Here is a 16,909-nt window from a genome sequence, read left to right as displayed (position 1 = left end):
TAAGAATACAAATCCTACACTCTCTCCTCAGATTCCCAGTCTAGACATTATGACCCCTACATTTGCAGAATGTTGTGACCAGCTCTGTCTGTACTACACTGTAGCTGAGTAGACTGGCCACAGTATAATTCAGAAGGAGAAGCTATACCCAAACTGCTATTAATATTGATGTGCAAAGAGTAGTGTGTGGCAACTTCCATTTCAGTGAGGGTGAAGAGTAGGGGCCCTATGCCTTGGCCAACTCATTACAGACTTTGAAAGTAGTTTGAGTGGGGAGAGCAGAAGCAGGATTTCTATTTACCGTCTTATAAAGTCAAGCTTCAAAATTAAGATTTTTCCTCTTTCAGTGGTACATTCACCTCCCAATGGGCAAAACATTTAAAAATGTTCTGGAAACTCAGTGCCATAGTGCTGTTTGCAGAAGTGAGAATATGCAGAGGTAATACCCTCAAGGAATTGTAGTTACTAGTAAGTAACCTTTCTCTCTTAGCAATCTTGTTGGCTTTTTCATGGCAGACTCAAGTCATGCTAGAACTGAAGACTCGTGTGGAGGAGCTGAAGATGGAAAATGAGTACCAGCTACGACTCAAGGACATGAACTACAATGAGAAGATGAAGGAATTAACTGAAAAATTCATCCAAGAGATGGAGTCCCTTAAAACCAAAAATCAGGTATTGTTCACTTTGTAGCAGGAAATAGCAAGATCTCTCTTCTCTTATTGCTAACCACCTGCAGATTTGCTGTCTCGGGGCCAAAGACAAAGCCTACACCTGAATCTGGCATCCCTGCATCTTACAGCATGGTAAGTGGATGTCAATGACAGAACAGGCATGCTCTTGTCAAGTTACAATAAATAGCAGAAAGAATCAACAAGACAAACCTACCTGGCAAAATGGAAGATATTTTCTCAGAGATGGTACCAGAAATCAGTGGCACCTCATCACTCCTCAATTCCTCAAATATTTGACTACTTATTCAAATTGAAATACAAGAACCTGTCACTCAGTTCTCTCAAGGTTCGCCTAGTGGCTATCTCTGTTATCATCCACTGGTGCAGGGGCATAGACTTTTTCTCATCCATTGGTAATTAGGTTCCTGAAAAGCCTAGTTAAGGTATTCCTGTCAATCAAGGAAACTATCCCTATGGGAGGACTTGAAGCTGATACTTCCAACCCTCATGAGGCCAGTCTTTAAGTCCATGGCCTTTTCTTCCATGCCACACCTTTCCAGGAAAGTGGCATTTCTGCTTACTGTAACTTCTACTAGAAGAGTTGGGGAAATTCAGATATTGATGGCTGATCTGCCTTATACAATAGTTGACCTAAACAGTGTATCCATGAAGACACACCCTAAATTTCTCCCTAAGATAGTGACAGAATTTCACCTACATCAACAAATACACCTCACATTCTTCCCAAAACCTCACTGAGCTGAGGCAGCATTGCACATTCTAAAGAGTTTCATCTCGGGCTGTCAAGCGATTACAAAAATCATGATTAATCATACTGTTAAACAATAATAGGATAACATTTATTTAAATATTTTTGGATGTTTTCTACATTTTCAAATATATTGATTTCAATTACAACACATAATACGAAGGCTTTGTTATCTTGTGACCCCTGCAGTCTCACACTGAAAGGGCAGAGCTACACATTGCACTCTTTCTTTGATTTATTCCCCACCTTAGGCAGGCACTTGAGGGATTTGGAAGTTGGTTTGCTGTTTTCAGATGAAAACTTCATCTGTTTATGTTTTTTCCAGGTGTTAAAGGCAGAGAAAGAAAAGCAGGAACTACAGTACCAGGAGCAGCTGTCTGAGCTGATGGAAAAACAGTCCAGGGAGATGCAGGACCTAGGTTAGGACACATGAGAATATGTACAGCCAGAATGGAAGGAACTTCATTGAACTCATGGCAAACGACGAAGTGGAGAGGGAAAGTCCATTTAAAAAATGTACAATGCATGAGCAAAATTGTGCAAAACCTTAGGGAAAGTAGGGTATCACTGTCATTATCTAGAATTATTTTAATTGATTTGTATTGTGGTAACACCCAAAATGTGATTTCAATTTGGAAAAAAAAAGCAAAGTAAGAAGGGACAGGCGTGAACCAGAGAGGTGGGGCAATATGGAATGACAGGCAGCTGAGGAAGGTTGGGGGAACATCTAGGTAGCACTTGGGAAAACTGAAATGGCAGAAGAGTCCTACAGCAATGGAGTAGAGAAATCTATATAAATGAGTGCCAGGAAAATGGAGGAATTCAAAGCAGCATTGGAGATACGGGGAAAAGCAAGGCAGTGACATTGGACAATAGCATATGTTCATGCTTTGGGACTGAGTGCATCACAAAGAGAAGAGGGTGAAACTGTGATGCTTGTTCAAGCTGACTATGCTCCTCTACAAGCTGACTATGTAAAAATGACATAATCTTACCTATCATTCAATGAGGAAACCAATATGCAGTGCACCCTGCACAGCACAGAAGTAGCTAGGCCCAAAAGTCATAGTTAAGATCAGTGTTCCCTCTAAACATTCCGCACATGAGTGGGAAAAATATGTGCAGCTATATGGAGGTGATGTGTGACACATAACAAAATTCATGTGGTGGGGGTGAGGCTGAAGGGTTCAGAGGGGTTGGAGGGGGCTCAGGGCTGGGGCAGAGGGTTGGAGTGCAGGGGTGTGAGGGCTCTTGGGTGGGACTGGGGATGAGGAGCTCAGTGTTGAAGTTGGGGGATGAGGGCTCCGGCTGGGGATGTGGGCTGTGAGGTGGGACTAGGGATGAGGGGTTTGGAGTGCAGGCTGCCCCAAGGCTACTGCAGGGAGAGAGAACTCCCCGCAACTCTGTCTCCCCACAGCAGCACCTGGGCTTGTGAGGAGAGGCACCTCTCCCTGCTGTGGCAGCTCCAGAGCTTGAGCCACAGGATAGGCACCCCTCCCCTGGACGCGGCAGGTCTGGGTCAGGGTTGGGTTCGAGCCAGGGGAGGGGCAACTGTTTCCCCAGGTGTGGCAAGTCCAGGGCTGGGTTTGAGCTGGGGGAGGGGCACCCCCCTGCCAGCCACAGCAGGTCCAGGGCTGAGTTGGGGCTGGGGGAAGGGTGCCCCTCCCTCAGTTGTGGCAGGTTCAGGGCTGAGCTAGGTTGGGGGCTGGGGGAGGGGTACCTCTCCTCCAGCCACAGCAGGTCCCAGCCGAGCGGGCTCCCTGAGGCACATACACAGTGCTTAATAGCCTGCTGTGCGGCCATGCTTTCATGCAGCTTACAGGGAAACTTAGGTTAAGATCATAGCAGGGGAAGGAAACTATTCCGGAAAGGCCAGTGCCTACACTTGCTCTATAAGGGTATGTCCACCCTGGAATAAAAAGACCCATGGTACCACCCCCCCCGCCGACACACACACTTTGCAGAGTCCCAGAGCTCAGGCTTCAGCCTGAGCCCAAACAGTTTTACACAACAGTTTTACAGCCTTGCAGCCTGAGTCAGCTGACCCAGACCAACCACAGGTGTTTAATTGGTGTGTAGAGGAACACTAAGAGCACTGCTCATACAGCTCTGATTATCATCATCTCAGGTAGAGCTTCATTGCTATTGATATATTGCATCAAGTAAATCGGAGAACCCTCCTGTTGGGTGTACTTCATTCACTCTCATATCAGAGGGGTAGCCGTGTTAGTCTGGATCTGTAAAAGCAGCAAAGAATCCCGTGGCACCGTATAGACTAACAGATGTTTTGGAGCATGAGCTTTCGTGGGTGAATACCCACTTCATCAGATGCATGTAGTGGAAATTTCCAGGGGCAGGTATATATATGCAAGTAAGCTAGAGATAATGTGGTTAGTTCAGTCAGGGAGGATGAGGCCCTGTTCTAGAACTTGAGGTGTGAAAACCAAGGGAGGAGAAACTGGTTTTGTAGTTGGCAAGCCATTCACAGTCTTTGTTTAATCCTGAGCTGATGGTGTCAAATTTGCAGATGAACTGAAGCTCAGCAGTTTCTCTTTGAAGTCTGGTCCTGAAGTTTTTTTGCTGCAGGATGGCCACCTTAAGGTCTGCTATAGTGTGGCCAGGGAGGTTGAAGTGCTCTCCTACAGGTTTTTGTATATTGCCATTCCTAATATCTGATTTGTGTCCATTTATCCTTTTCCGTAGCGACTGTCCAGTTTGGCCGATGTCAATAGCAGAGGGGCATTGCTGGCATATGATGGCGTATATTACATGCTCCAAAACATCTGTTAGTCTATAAGGTGCCACAGGATTCTTTGCTGTTCATTCACTCTGTTTGAGCCTATGTACAGAGTACCAAACTAGTCAGCTGCACTGAAGCAGTAGAATGGGAGCAACATGAGCTGTGTTCTCAAGTTCTGACAGCATGCTTGCACAAAATAAGGCAGTCCCAGCTCAAAGAGCTCATAATGTAAGATAGAGGCACACATAAAACAGGGCACTCTGGCAAATCCAAAGAATAACTTTTTTGTTTTAATGTTAACTTATTTCTTGTGGGTATCATAATAAAAATACATCTTTAGAAAGGACTTCAATGAGGATGAGGAGGTGGCCTGTGAGCTGTGATGCGGAGGACATTCTGTCCATAGGGATCAGCATGGAAGAAGGCACAGAGATGGGAGTGGGAAAAGATGAATGAGGACATTGAGGCTGTCATTAATAGTGAAGTAGTAGATGCAGGGCACATGACAGGAAAAAGCTCAGAGATGTCCAAGGCAGAGATCTTTATGGCCATAAAGACAATGACAAGAGACAGAGGAGACGTTGTTGCAGGAAAATATCAGAAATAACAGGGTGTCAAAAATAGGGGTGATAATTATAGAAGGATACCAAGTATCAGAGGGGTAACCGTGTTAGTCTGTATCCACAAAAACAATGAGGAGTCCAGTGGCACTTTGAAGACTAACTGATTTATTTGGGCATAAGTTTCATGTGTAAAACCCCCACGTCCCCATTCATCTGAAGAAGTGGGTTTTTTACCCACGAAAACTTATGCCCAAATAAATCTGTTTGTCTTTAAGGTGCCACTGGACTCCTCATTGTTTTCATAGAAGGATAGGACATATCTTCCTGCCGTTAGCTCTATCATTTCCATCTTGTTCCCAGAATCTGGCAACAACCAGAAACTTTTGTTAGAGTATGAAAAATACCAGGAGCTGCAAGTGAAATCCCAGCGGATGCAGGAGGAATACGAGAAGCAGCTACACGATATGGAGGAGACCAAGAACCAGGCCCTGGAGGAGCTGACAGAATATTATGAGGCAAAACTGCATGAGAAAACCACCTTGCTGGAGGAGGTATGAACTACACATATGCCTTGGGCTGCTGACTGTATCCTATTTCTAATTGTAGTAACATGTATTCCAAAGCCAAGGGAGGTGTGCCTTCTGCACATAGGGCCCTGTCCCAGATTGCGGGGAAATGAGTGCACGGGAAGCAGGGGCTTCCTTATTGCTCTTCTGAGTTAGCTGGGGCATATGCCTTCAGTAAGTACCATTCTAAGGTAGTTGTCTGCCTGTGATATTTCTCTTCCTGCCTCTCCATCCATTTGGAAGGATGTGCCTTAGGATCTCTATCTGTCTGTATGACTCTTATTCATATAATCGTAGGACTGGAAGGCACCTCGAGAGGTCATCTAGTCCAATCCCTTGCACTCATGGCAGGACTAAGTATTATCTAGGCCATCCCTGACAGGTATTTGTCTAACCCGCTTTTAAAAACCTCCAATGATAGAGATCCCACAGCCTTGCTAGGCAATTTATTCCAGTGCTTAACCACCCTACCAGTTAGGAAGTTTTTCCTAATGTCTAACCTAAACCACCCTTGCTGCAATTTAAGCCCATTGCTTCTTGTCCTATCCTCAGAGGTTAACAAGAACAATTTTTCTCGATTCTCTTTGTAACAACCTTTTTAGGTACTTGAAAACTGTTATCATGTTCCCCTTCAATCTTCTGTTCTCCAGACTAAACAAACCCAGTTTTTTCAGTCTTCCCTCATACGCCATGTTTTCTAGAACTTTAACAATTTTTGTTGCTCTTTTCTGGACTTTCTCCAATTTTATTCTTTCCCCTCTCTTGACCTTTCTACTTGTGTGTCAAGATTACTTGTTTTTCGTGCTTCTGAGAAGTCCCCACTTCATTGCTTGTCTTGGGAACTGTTCAACATGGTTATAGGGGGAGTTATTTACCTAGAGTCTCCCATTCTCAAGATACTCACTATGATGGGTTCCCCCCAGGGTGCCACCTGGAACTGGGGTACCACTGAGCCCACCTGATCCACCAGCCTTGGTTCCCTTTATTCTGTACTGCTGTGACCAGCCTGCCAAGCCCTCTCCCAGGCTCCAGTCTGCACCTCCACCAGCACACATAGAGGTAGGGACACACCTAGCTGCAGAAACATACAGCCGTTGTGATCTCCTCTGACTGGAAAGGCTTCAGCAAAGGAACTGCCCAGATACACAAGTGCATAACCCCCTCTGAAGGGTAAACCTAAAATTATACCATCTTGTGCTGTACAGAGAACTGTACAGTGTAAGCACATGAAATCGCCCTCTCCCTCAATGTGGAGAGGAAATATACAACAGCTTTTTACCCCAAGTTATAACTCCCACATGCTGGTTTGTGATAAAGCAAAAACAAATTTTATTAACTACAAAAGATAGATGTTACGTGATTACAAGGGATAGCAAACAGATCAAAGCAGATTACCTAGTGTGACAAAGTGAGGATTTTTCCTTGTTATGTTGTATGTGAGTCTTACTGTTGAGCCTATGTGAGTTTTACTTTTTTGCATGTATAATGTGTGACTCAAGTATCAGAGGGGTAGCCGTGTTAGTCTGGATCTGTAAAAGCAGCAAAGAATCCCATGGCACCGTATAGACTAACAGACGTTTTGGAGTATGAGCTTTCGTGGGTGAATACCCACTTCATCAGATGCACGTCAGTTTCCCTGGATGCTGCACCAATACCTCGGAGGTGGGAATAGGGGTGTGTGACTTTGGCTGAGACCTCTGGGGCAGGTGAGGCTGCTCCAGCTGTCTGCATGTATGCTATGACCGGTGCCTTTCGTAACCTGAGACCCAGCAGGGGAATGCAACCAGGTGACAACCAGGTGACTCTTGGCTTGGGAAATAAGACAAAGGAAGGAGGAGGAGCAGTGAGGGTGTCTGAGGTCAGGTCACTGGAAGATGGGCAGTCTGTTTGGGGGACTGGAAGAGGTAGATTTCAGGTCGTCTTGCCCAGGACTCCCCGTGATGGATTTGGCTGAAAGTCACTGATTTCTGTGCTAACAAGTTCTGTTCTACACTGTGATCCTGTTGACTAATAAACCTTCCATTTTACTCTGGCTGAGAGTTACATCTGACTATGGAGTTGGGGTACAGGGCCCTCTGGCTTCCCTAGGAGCGAACTCGCTGCGGGAAGCGCATGGTGTGGAAGGAGATGCCGAATTCTCTGAAGTCTGACCCAGGAAGATTGAAGCTGTGTAAGCTTCTTGCCCTGGCGATCCTATGCTCAGAGAGAGGAGTCTCTCCCAGAGTCCTGACTGGCTTCATATGGAGTACTTCCAGAGCATTGGCCCGGTGGCTCCGTGACACCTAGCAAATAAACAAAAACAGAATCTAAGCTTAATATACTAAGAGATTAGATATGAGTAGAAAATTCTTACCCTAAATGATTATTTAAGCTGGTTGCAGAGATTCTTAAGGGGCCAGCTGCCCTTGCAGCTTAAAAACCCCAGCCTCTCCAAGGCTAGAAACCTCTCCAGCCTGGGTCCAGCACTTCCCTCCAGTTCAGTCCTTGTTCCTCGGGGGTTTCCAATAGTCTCCTTTGGGCGGGGAGTCAGTGACTAACTCAATGATGTCACTCCCCTGCCTTAAATAATTTTTGCATATGGCAGGAACCCTTTGTCTCCAGCTTGGTTCCCACACCCGGTCAGTGGAAAAACACCGGCATTCCAAGATGTAGTCCAGTATCAGTTGATCCTGGTCACATGACCTTGTAGTGTCACAGCAGCCAAGACTAAGACACTGTTTGTAGCGTCCTCAGAAAGGCTCAGTGGTGAGAGAGAAACTTCTTCTAAGGCCTGTTATTTTCTCTAATGGCCCTTCCCAGCCAGCCATCTAGACAGACTGCATTCTGCCTAGTGGGCATTTCCCAAGTGTAAAATATTTGTAATACAGATACACAGTCGATATTCCTAAGTTCAGATACAAAAATGATACATACATACAAATAGGATAATCAGATCTAGTAAATTATAACCTTTTCAGTGATATCTCACATGCCTTGTCTTGCACAAAATACATTATAATTAAGCCATACTCATATCATATTACTATTATATTAATATTACTATGAAGAATATGGGGCATAATGCCACACCCACCTTAATAGATCCCCACACTCAGACCTGTGTACATGGGCTTGGTGGGAACTCCTACATTTCAAAGTTCTAGATCCCTGAACCCAGTAGGTAGTGTCTGTCCCTACGCTGCTAAAATGCTAAAAGTCTGCCCTCAGTTCTCCAGCTGTCACTTCCAGACTCTTTGTCAGTCCTTTATTGTCCCTTTGTGGGACAGCCTCCCCTGCCCTTCTAGCTGGAGCACAACCCTACTCTTCCCAGTGGGAACTCCCTAACTCCCCATAGCTTTACAGAGAGGTCATCTTTACCAGGGGAGCATCTCTTACGCACTATGGCACTCTCACTGTCCCCCTAGGTCCTTCTCTCCAGTATGCAGACATAAGTAGGTAAGCCTCTCTGTCATCAGATGTTCGGCTGCGTGTGTGTTCTCCCTCTGTGCTGTCCCAGCTCTGCGCAGACAGCTGGCACAGCAAACCTTGAGCATACCACCCAATAAATCCACAGACTCGATTTTCAGTGAAGGAACTTGGTCAGGTTTATTGCCAACAAGGCATGGTGCTAATGCCCGGGCTCAATGGTTACAGGTACACTAACACATGCATGCCCGTGACAATGGACCAGCTCAGTGAATGGCAGGACTTTCCATTCTTCTTCAAGTGATTGCTCATATCCATTCCAGTTAGGTGTGCGCGCCCTGCGTGCACGCCCATCGGAAGATTTTTAACCTAGCAACCCCGGTGGGTCGGCAGGGTCGCCCCCTGGAGTGGCGCCGCCATGGCGCCGGATATATACCCCTGCTGACCCGACCACTTCTCAGTTCCTTCTTACCACTCATGTCGGTCATTGGAACAGTCGAGCGCGGCTTAGCTGTCCTCCACTTCCCTAGCTTCTCCTTGTTCATTCGATATCTTGTTGTACATAGTTGACTTAGTCTATAGTGTAATTAGTTTTATAGTTATTAGATAGTTAGTGTACATAGTTTAGCGGGGCTTGGGCATTAGCCCTTCCCCGCACCTGGTGCCGGGGCCCATGCCCGGTTCACCGGGGTTCAAACCGTGCTCGGCCTGTAAAAAGCCAATGCCCACGAGCGATCCCCACGACTCTTGCCTAAAGTGCCTCGGGGAATCGCACATCTCAGATAAGTGCCGCATTTGTAAGGCTTTTAAGCCCTGGGCAAAAAAGGAAAGGGACTTTCGCTTGAAGACTCTCCTTATGGAGGCAGCCCTGAACCCGCCGTCCTCGGCACCGAGCGCTGACAGCGCTCCTCCTGCACCGGACCGCGCCGGCTCTGCCAAGACACCTTGGCACCGACCTTCTCCGGCACAGGGACCTAATCGGAGGCCCTCCGCTTCCTCCACGCCTTCGACGCAGACTCACCCTCGTTCGGACCACCCGGCACCTACTCCTGCTGTGGCACCGACGACTGTGGTACCATCGACTCTGGTCCCGAGAGGGCTGTCGAGTCCGGTCCTTGAGAGCTCCCCACTGAGGCCTGTGGTTAAGCTTACGGTCCCTTCCACACCAGAGACATTCTCCTCAGCCAGGGACCTTATAGCGATGACTGAGTCTACCCTGCCTCAACCCCCGGCACAGCCAGTGCGGGTACTACATTCCAGAGGCAAGCCAGCCGCCATGAGACCTGCTTCACTGGAATCGGCAAGCCAGCACCGATCTCGATCCAGGTCCCGGCACCGCTCACCGTCTCATAGACGGTCCCGGTCTAGACGCCGCTCACAGTCCTGGCACTGCTCACTTAGGCGGTACCGGTCGTACTCGCGGCACAGATCCACTTCTCATCCTGCCCGGTACTCTCGGTACTGCTTCGGTTCTAGGCACCGCTCCCGTCACCAAGACTCTCGCAGCCGGTCCCGCCGCAGACCGTCGAGATCCAGGTCGACCTCCCAGCACCGCGTTGGTTGCAGGTCTCGGTCTCGTTCTTGGCACCGATATAATTCCTGGTACCGATCCCCGGCACCGAGGAGATCTCCAGCGACAAGAGCGAAGGACTCATACCAGGCTCGCTTGGCTCCTCCCTGGCCGTTCCGACATCCGTCCATGTCTTCTCAGGCGGATAGTGCATACGCCCCAGACACCAACAAGCCTGCTGCATTATTCCATGAGCCTCAGCCTCAAGATCATGGGCCACAACAGTGGGGTTTCTGGACGCCTTGGGCGTACCATCAGGCCCAATGCTCTCACCCAGGTCCATCGCGCTCGGCCACCTCAGAACACCGGGGGCCGGAAGCCACGATCACCCGCCCTCCTCCTCCTCCTATGGAGGAAGGGTTGACCCAGCCTCAGGACTCCCAGCTCCCCAGGGAGACAGAGACCATCCACCAGGAGGAGCCCTCATCAGACCCGCTTGTTCCAGGTCTCTCCTCTTCATCCTCCCCTGACGAGGCTGTAGCTGGAACCTCGTCTGTTGGCCCTCCACCAATCGACCTCATGGCCCACCAAGACCTCCTCAGGCGTGTTGCACAAAATATGACCTTGCAGGCCGAGGAGGTCCCGGAGGTACAGGACCCAGTGGTAGACATTTTGTCATCAGATGCCCCCACTAGAGTGGCTCTTCCCTTCATTAGGACCATACAGGCCAATGCCACTACGATCTGGCAGTCCCCGGCCTCTGTCCCACCTGCTGCGCGAGCTGTAGAGCATAAATACATGGTGCCCTCCAAGGGCTATGAATATCTCTATGTCCACCCTCCTCCTTGTTCCCTCGTTGTTCAGTCGGTTAACGAGAGGGAGCGCCATGGCCTGCAGGCTCTAGCCCCTAAATCAAAGGACACGAGATGCATGGACTTGCTAGGGTGCAAAGTCTATTCCGCAAGGGCACTCCAACTCCGCGTGTCCAATCAGCAAGCCCTCCTTAGCTGCTATAGTTATAACACCTGGGCGACAGCGGACAAATTTAAGGAGGTGCTTCCGTAGGACGCACGATAGGAGTTCTCGGCGATCCTCGATGAAGGAAAGAAGGTGGCAAGAACTTCCCTCCAGGCTTCCCTGGATGCCACGGACTTAGCTGCCAGGACTCTGGCCTCTGACGTGACTATGCAGCGTATGTCGTGGCTGCAGGTCTCCAGCCTCCCCCCGGAGCTCCAACACACTATTCAGGATCTTCCCTTTGAGGGCCAAGGGCTGTTCTCAGATAAAACTGACCCTAGGCTGCAGAGCCTAAAAGACAACAGGGTCATTATGCGCTTGTTAGGCATGCACGCGCCAGTGACTCAGCGCAGGCCCTTCCGGCCCCAACTGCACCGCCCTTACCCTCTTATTCTTTAAATGGGTTAGTGTGTTCCTATTATCTTTGGGGAATGTGTTTGGTATCAGGGTGTTCTGGTATCACCTGTCTGGAATGTGCTTGCGTTAGTGCTTTGTGCCTAGCAATGCTTAGGAATATATGTTTTGTAATATCAGCCCTATACTTGCCAAAAGAGCCAGGGCCTTTTGCTCACAACTTAACTTTGCTTTATATCAGCAAAGTTTTAACTGCTTTAGCCCTAGCCTCAGGCCTCACATCAGGACTCTGATATAAGGCCTTATGTTTTGGGCCCTCTCCCTACTCACCCTCCACTGTTCTCTTGTCTTCAGCTCTCTCTGACCCTCAACTCAGGCTTTCTGGCTTGGAGCCAGCAGACACCTCCTTCTGCTGCTCCTCCTGCCTTCAGCTGTCTGGTCTGTGAGTCTCTGGCTTGGGGAGGTCAGCCAGCAAATCCCACTTGCTCTGTCTGCCTTCAGCCTTCCTCCAGAAAACTTCTTCTGGGTTCCGGCAGCTCTCATATGCCCAGACTGACTGACTGACCAGGCAGCTCTCACTTGTATTCTTCCTGATTGACCCTTGCAGTCCTGACTCACTGGGTCTCTCTGCTCTCTCAGACTTTCCCTGTTATTGTATAGATCCAGGAACTTCCCTGCCCTCCTAACTGGTCAAACTAGGAGCACCTCTTGTGGCACAGAGAAGCTGGACCTATTTAATTTTCAGGGGCCCACCACCCTGTGACAGTCTGTTAACAATTTTTTGAAAGAAATTTAATTATCTTGGAACTGAAATATGTTTAAATAGTGTTAGTGCAGTCAAAGATCAGAGATCCATTAAAGTATATATATGCTCAGAAGAAAATGATAATTGCAGATAAGTAAGTAGTTAACTCTTCTTCCCCATTGCCAGTAGCTTCCACAGATTTTATGGACCCACTGGTACTATTCCCCAGGCACCTCTGAGGAGAAACTGAACAAAATACAAAGTCTGATAGTTATTCTAAAGATCCTTACCCTCCCACCTCTGTCTCCAATTTTCTTTTCCTGATTCCAGGCACAGGATGATGCCAGGCAGCAGCTTCGAGAGTTTGAAGAAACTAAGAAACAGATTGAAGAAGATGAAGATCGGGAAATCCAGGAAATCAAAATCAAGTATGAGAGACGACTTCGGGAAGAGAGAGAATCAAACCTGCGGCTGAAAGGAGAGACAGGAATCATGAGGAAAAAGGTAACTTCAGTTCTCTAAGGGGATCTGATTTGGCACCTGGAATACTAAGGCTGAGTTGAGTGTAGAATGTGTTTAATGAGAGTACTAGTCTATATCTAGACATGCATAGCATTTTACTGAGGCATGAAAGGGCAACTGCTCCTTCCTATAATATAGCTTGGGAATCTTACAGTATTCTGAGCAAAAAAAGAACCTATGTTCTGGTGTAACAGTGACTAGATTAAAGGGAGAAGAGAAGTTATAGGTTCCCCCTGCCACAGGGGCAATGCAGAGCTTTTCCTTCTACTAAGTTTACTGATATCTAGTACAATTTGGGGCACTATATAAATAATTAACAACAATAATAGATAGTCCCATCTCTTGCAATTAAACTTTCTCATGCTTCTCAGGAGACTTTGCTATGATTTGATATTTATCTTACTCAGGAAAGTATTCCTGGTAATTAACACCAACATTTGTGCCTAGTTTTATCCCATTTCCCTTAATTTTCACCCCTTTGTAGTAAACAATTCCTTTCCTTCCTTGGTGTTTATACTCTTCATATATTTGTAGAAGATTCTGTTTGTCATCATCATGACACTTAACAATTTTCAAGTAAATATGACTGTATTAGAATGACAAGCTATACAATTGTTGCCAAAGTGTAAGGAAAATTCATACTCTCTCAGATCTCTCTCAGGGGCAGGTACAACTCAAGAAGGATAAGATTATGTACTGTATTTGAGGTTTGATCCCTTTCATCCATTTGTCAGTACTGTCCTGATTACCATTCCTGATATAGTGGCAGGTTGCTACACAGCATGGAGCCAACTCTGCCATCTTTCCTTTCTCCCAAGGTTAGGTAGTTTTTTCACATTACTCTCCAGTTCCCAGTAATATGAGGAAATATCTTTATTTGTATTTGGGATATTGAAGTAGAAAATGTCTCTATCTCTGTCTCTTCTGTCACGTTAGCTGCACAGTCGCTTCTCTCAGGGTTTAGACTGTGCTTTGTATGTCACAAATTCCACCTGTCGTTTGTGGTCACTGATTCTGTGCTTGGAGAGAGCCTGCATTTGAATCCAAGCATACCTTTAGTATCTACTCTTCTTCCCATCTGTGCTTCCTTCCATATCGCAATCTAGCCACAGAACAGTCTCCTTTTCTTATACTTCTAATGACCCACTCTCTTCATTCATATTCCTCCATAAAAGCACACACACTGCTCCATAAAGCCTTCACCACAGTTTCCCAGGAGATCTGCAGTGCTTTGTGACTGCACCTTCACTGAGTATAATTTATGTATCTGAGTTGAATTTTCTGTGTTTTCTAAATTTAGAATTTAAGCATTCATAAAAAAGAGAAAAGAAATAGCTTTTGCTCTTGTGAAGATCTGAAGATAAGCAGAGCATGATGTGGTCTTCCTGAGTCTGCAGATGGCTCAGTAGCCTCTCCTGTTTTCAGAACTTTGCCAAGAAGCACCAATGTGCAATTAGCAAGACTCTGTCCAGTTAGAGTATTTCTATACTCAGGGCCGGCGAAACTTCCACCTTGCATCCTCCCCCATCCCTGAGCCCCCGCCCTGAGGTACCCCCCTCACCGCAGCAGCTCCTCCCCTCCACCCTGAGGCACCCTCCCTGCAGCAGTTCCCCACCCTTCACCCTGAGGCACCCTCCCCAGCCCCAGCTCACTCCTGCTCCTCCTCTGCTCCGAGCACGCCATCACTGCTTCACTTCTCCCACCTCCCAGGCTTGCAGCACCAATCAGCTTAGGCGCCGCAAGCCTGGGAGGTGGGAGAAGTAAAGAGGCCACGGCATGCTCGGGGAGAAGGTGGGACAGGAGTGAGCTGGGGCAGGGAGTTCCCCTGTGTGCTTCCCCCCCCCACTTGCTGCAGGCGTCCCTCCCCATGCTCCCCTGCCCCAGCTTTCTCCGCCTAAATGCCAGTGGCGACCGGGGCGGCTGAAGATCTGACCGCCACGGTCGCTGCCGAAGAAAATACTGCCCCCCCAATCCTAGCACGTCGCTAAATGGTTGCACCAGCCCTGTCTATACTGCAGTGAGAGATGTGATTGCAGTTTGGGTATTCATACCCAGCTTTAGTCTAGTTAGTGTGGCTACGAATAGCAAGGTACGGTGGCATGGGCTTCAGTTCAGACTGTACAAGCTGACCCAGAACCCTGGATATGTACTTGCATTTCTAGTTCATGCTGGGATCCATGCTGTTGTGTTGTCACTTCTATTTTTAGCTGCATTAGCTAAATTAATGCTAGCCCAAGTATGTCTACCCGTAACCTTGAAGTTGTCTTTAACTCTTCCCTCTGTCTCAACTCTGTGCATCCAAATCTTGCTGCCATCTTCTCCATAACATTTCTCACACCTAACCTTTTCTGCCTGTTCATGCCACTAAAACTCTTATGCAGAGTCACCATCCCATCTTGTTTACTGACATCTTCTCCTATCTAGCTTCCCTGACATCCACCTTGCCCCCTTCCAATCCATACACAATGCATCTATTGAGATCATTGTCTTCCTTGCCTATTGCTCCTGGCTTCTCTCTTCTCTATTGTATCCAATCAAAGCTTCTTCTGACCTTCAAGGCTCTTCTTGTTACTTGTTTTCCCTCTTTGCTTTCTTCCATGCTGACTCATCACATGAAATGCCCTTCCTGAACTCATTATTAAATTCATTACTCTCATCCTTCAGATCCCTTCTCATAACTCACTTCTGCCACATTGCCTACAAGAAATCAGCCAAAGTAGGATGGTTAAATTGAATGGCAGTTGGGGAAAGTTAGTATTTGTGTGTCTCTAGTTCAATAGCCTACAGAAGGAGATTGAAGAGCGCAGCAATGACATTGAGACAATGAGAATGGAACAGCAGAAGCTGCAAGGTGTCATTAAGTCATTAGAGAAGGATGTTCTGGGACTGAAGAGAGAGATTCAAGAAAGAGATGAGACTATCCAAGACAAGGTGAGGCAGAGCTATGACAATCTGAGTAGCTGAGTTTTGTCACCCTCCCCTCACTCAAACACTGCTATTGATATTACAATTCTTTGTATTGTTGTAGCACTCAAAGACTCTAATTCGTATCTGGGTCCCATTGTGCTAAGCTCTGAAGAAACTTGAACAAGAACACAATCCCTGCCTTGAAGAAGAGCTCACAACCTAGAGTTGAGGACTCTGCGGGGTATGTCTACATAGCAAAGAAAGCAGCTGGCCTGTGCCAACTGACTCAGGCTTTCAAGGCTGTGGGACTGTTTCATTGCTGGGTAGACTTCTGGACTCAAGATGGAGCCTGAGCTCTGGGACCCTCACACCCCACCCCTGTGAGCCTGAGTCGGCTAACATGGACCAGCCAAGGGTGTCTAGTTGCTAGTAGACATACTCTGTTTCTTCCCTCCCATCAGATCTTTCCTTGGGGATCTGTAGCTCAGGATTTTGAGCTACTTACCCCTTCCTTGGGTTTTGTAACTGATATCTGTATTGTCATGCCCTCCCGCTTGTTCCTTGTCCCTCTCTGTGAGATTTGTGATTTAAAGTCTCAATTTCCATTTCCATTTCTCTGAGGAACTGTGGCTATAATGTCTTTTTTTCCCCCAACATCCAGACATCATTCCAGGGATCTGGTTGAGAGGTCTGTGTCTGATTCTCACTGGCCTCCTGCTTAGTGCTCTCTGCAAAGACTCAGACTTGTACATGTTTGCTTGTCCCAGGAGAAGCGGATTTATGACCTAAAAAAGAAAAACCAGGAGCTGGAAAAGTTCAAGTTTGTACTGGATTATAAAATAAAGGAGCTGAAGAAGCAAATAGAACCCCGTGAGAATGATATCAAAGCAATGAAGGAGCAGATCCAGGAGGTGAGCAGTGCAATCTTCTGACCCCTGCCATCCAGCTCTCCCTCTTTTCAAAGGGATGATAGGGCAAATATACTAGGACACTGCCCCACATTTGTCCTTTGATTTGCCTTCTTTAATGAGCATAAAGTATTGACTCACTCTTAATCCAAACTTGATTTCTTTATTACCAATAAAATGACTTCTGCACATTGGCCATCCCTTCTCCTTTATACCAAGTCCTTGAGGTGAC

The 16,909-nt window shown here is 47.2% G+C and overlaps 1 protein-coding gene across 4 annotated transcripts in view; it reads left to right on the top strand.

Moving 5' to 3' along the window:
• CFAP57 (cilia and flagella associated protein 57) overlaps positions 1-16,909 on the top strand; it is a 162,776-nt gene that overhangs the window by 116,315 nt on the left and 29,552 nt on the right. For 3 of the 4 annotated variants that reach the window (XM_030571661.1, XM_030571662.1, XM_030571664.1), the window contains 6 exons: positions 517-672; positions 1,766-1,859; positions 5,104-5,294; positions 12,671-12,844; positions 15,635-15,793; positions 16,537-16,680. In XM_030571661.1, the coding sequence (XP_030427521.1) occupies positions 517-672; positions 1,766-1,859; positions 5,104-5,294; positions 12,671-12,844; positions 15,635-15,793; positions 16,537-16,680 (918 nt within the window). The remainder of the gene's footprint in view (positions 1-516; positions 673-1,765; positions 1,860-5,103; positions 5,295-12,670; positions 12,845-15,634; positions 15,794-16,536; positions 16,681-16,909) is intronic. The other variant, XM_030571663.1, reaches the window with a different exon arrangement.

Source organism: Gopherus evgoodei, chromosome 8 (genome assembly GCF_007399415.2).
Source record: "Gopherus evgoodei ecotype Sinaloan lineage chromosome 8, rGopEvg1_v1.p, whole genome shotgun sequence".
Lineage (NCBI taxonomy): Eukaryota > Metazoa > Chordata > Testudines > Testudinidae > Gopherus > Gopherus evgoodei.
Note: the sequence above shows the minus strand (reverse complement) of the source record. Positions and strands in the feature narration are given on the sequence as shown.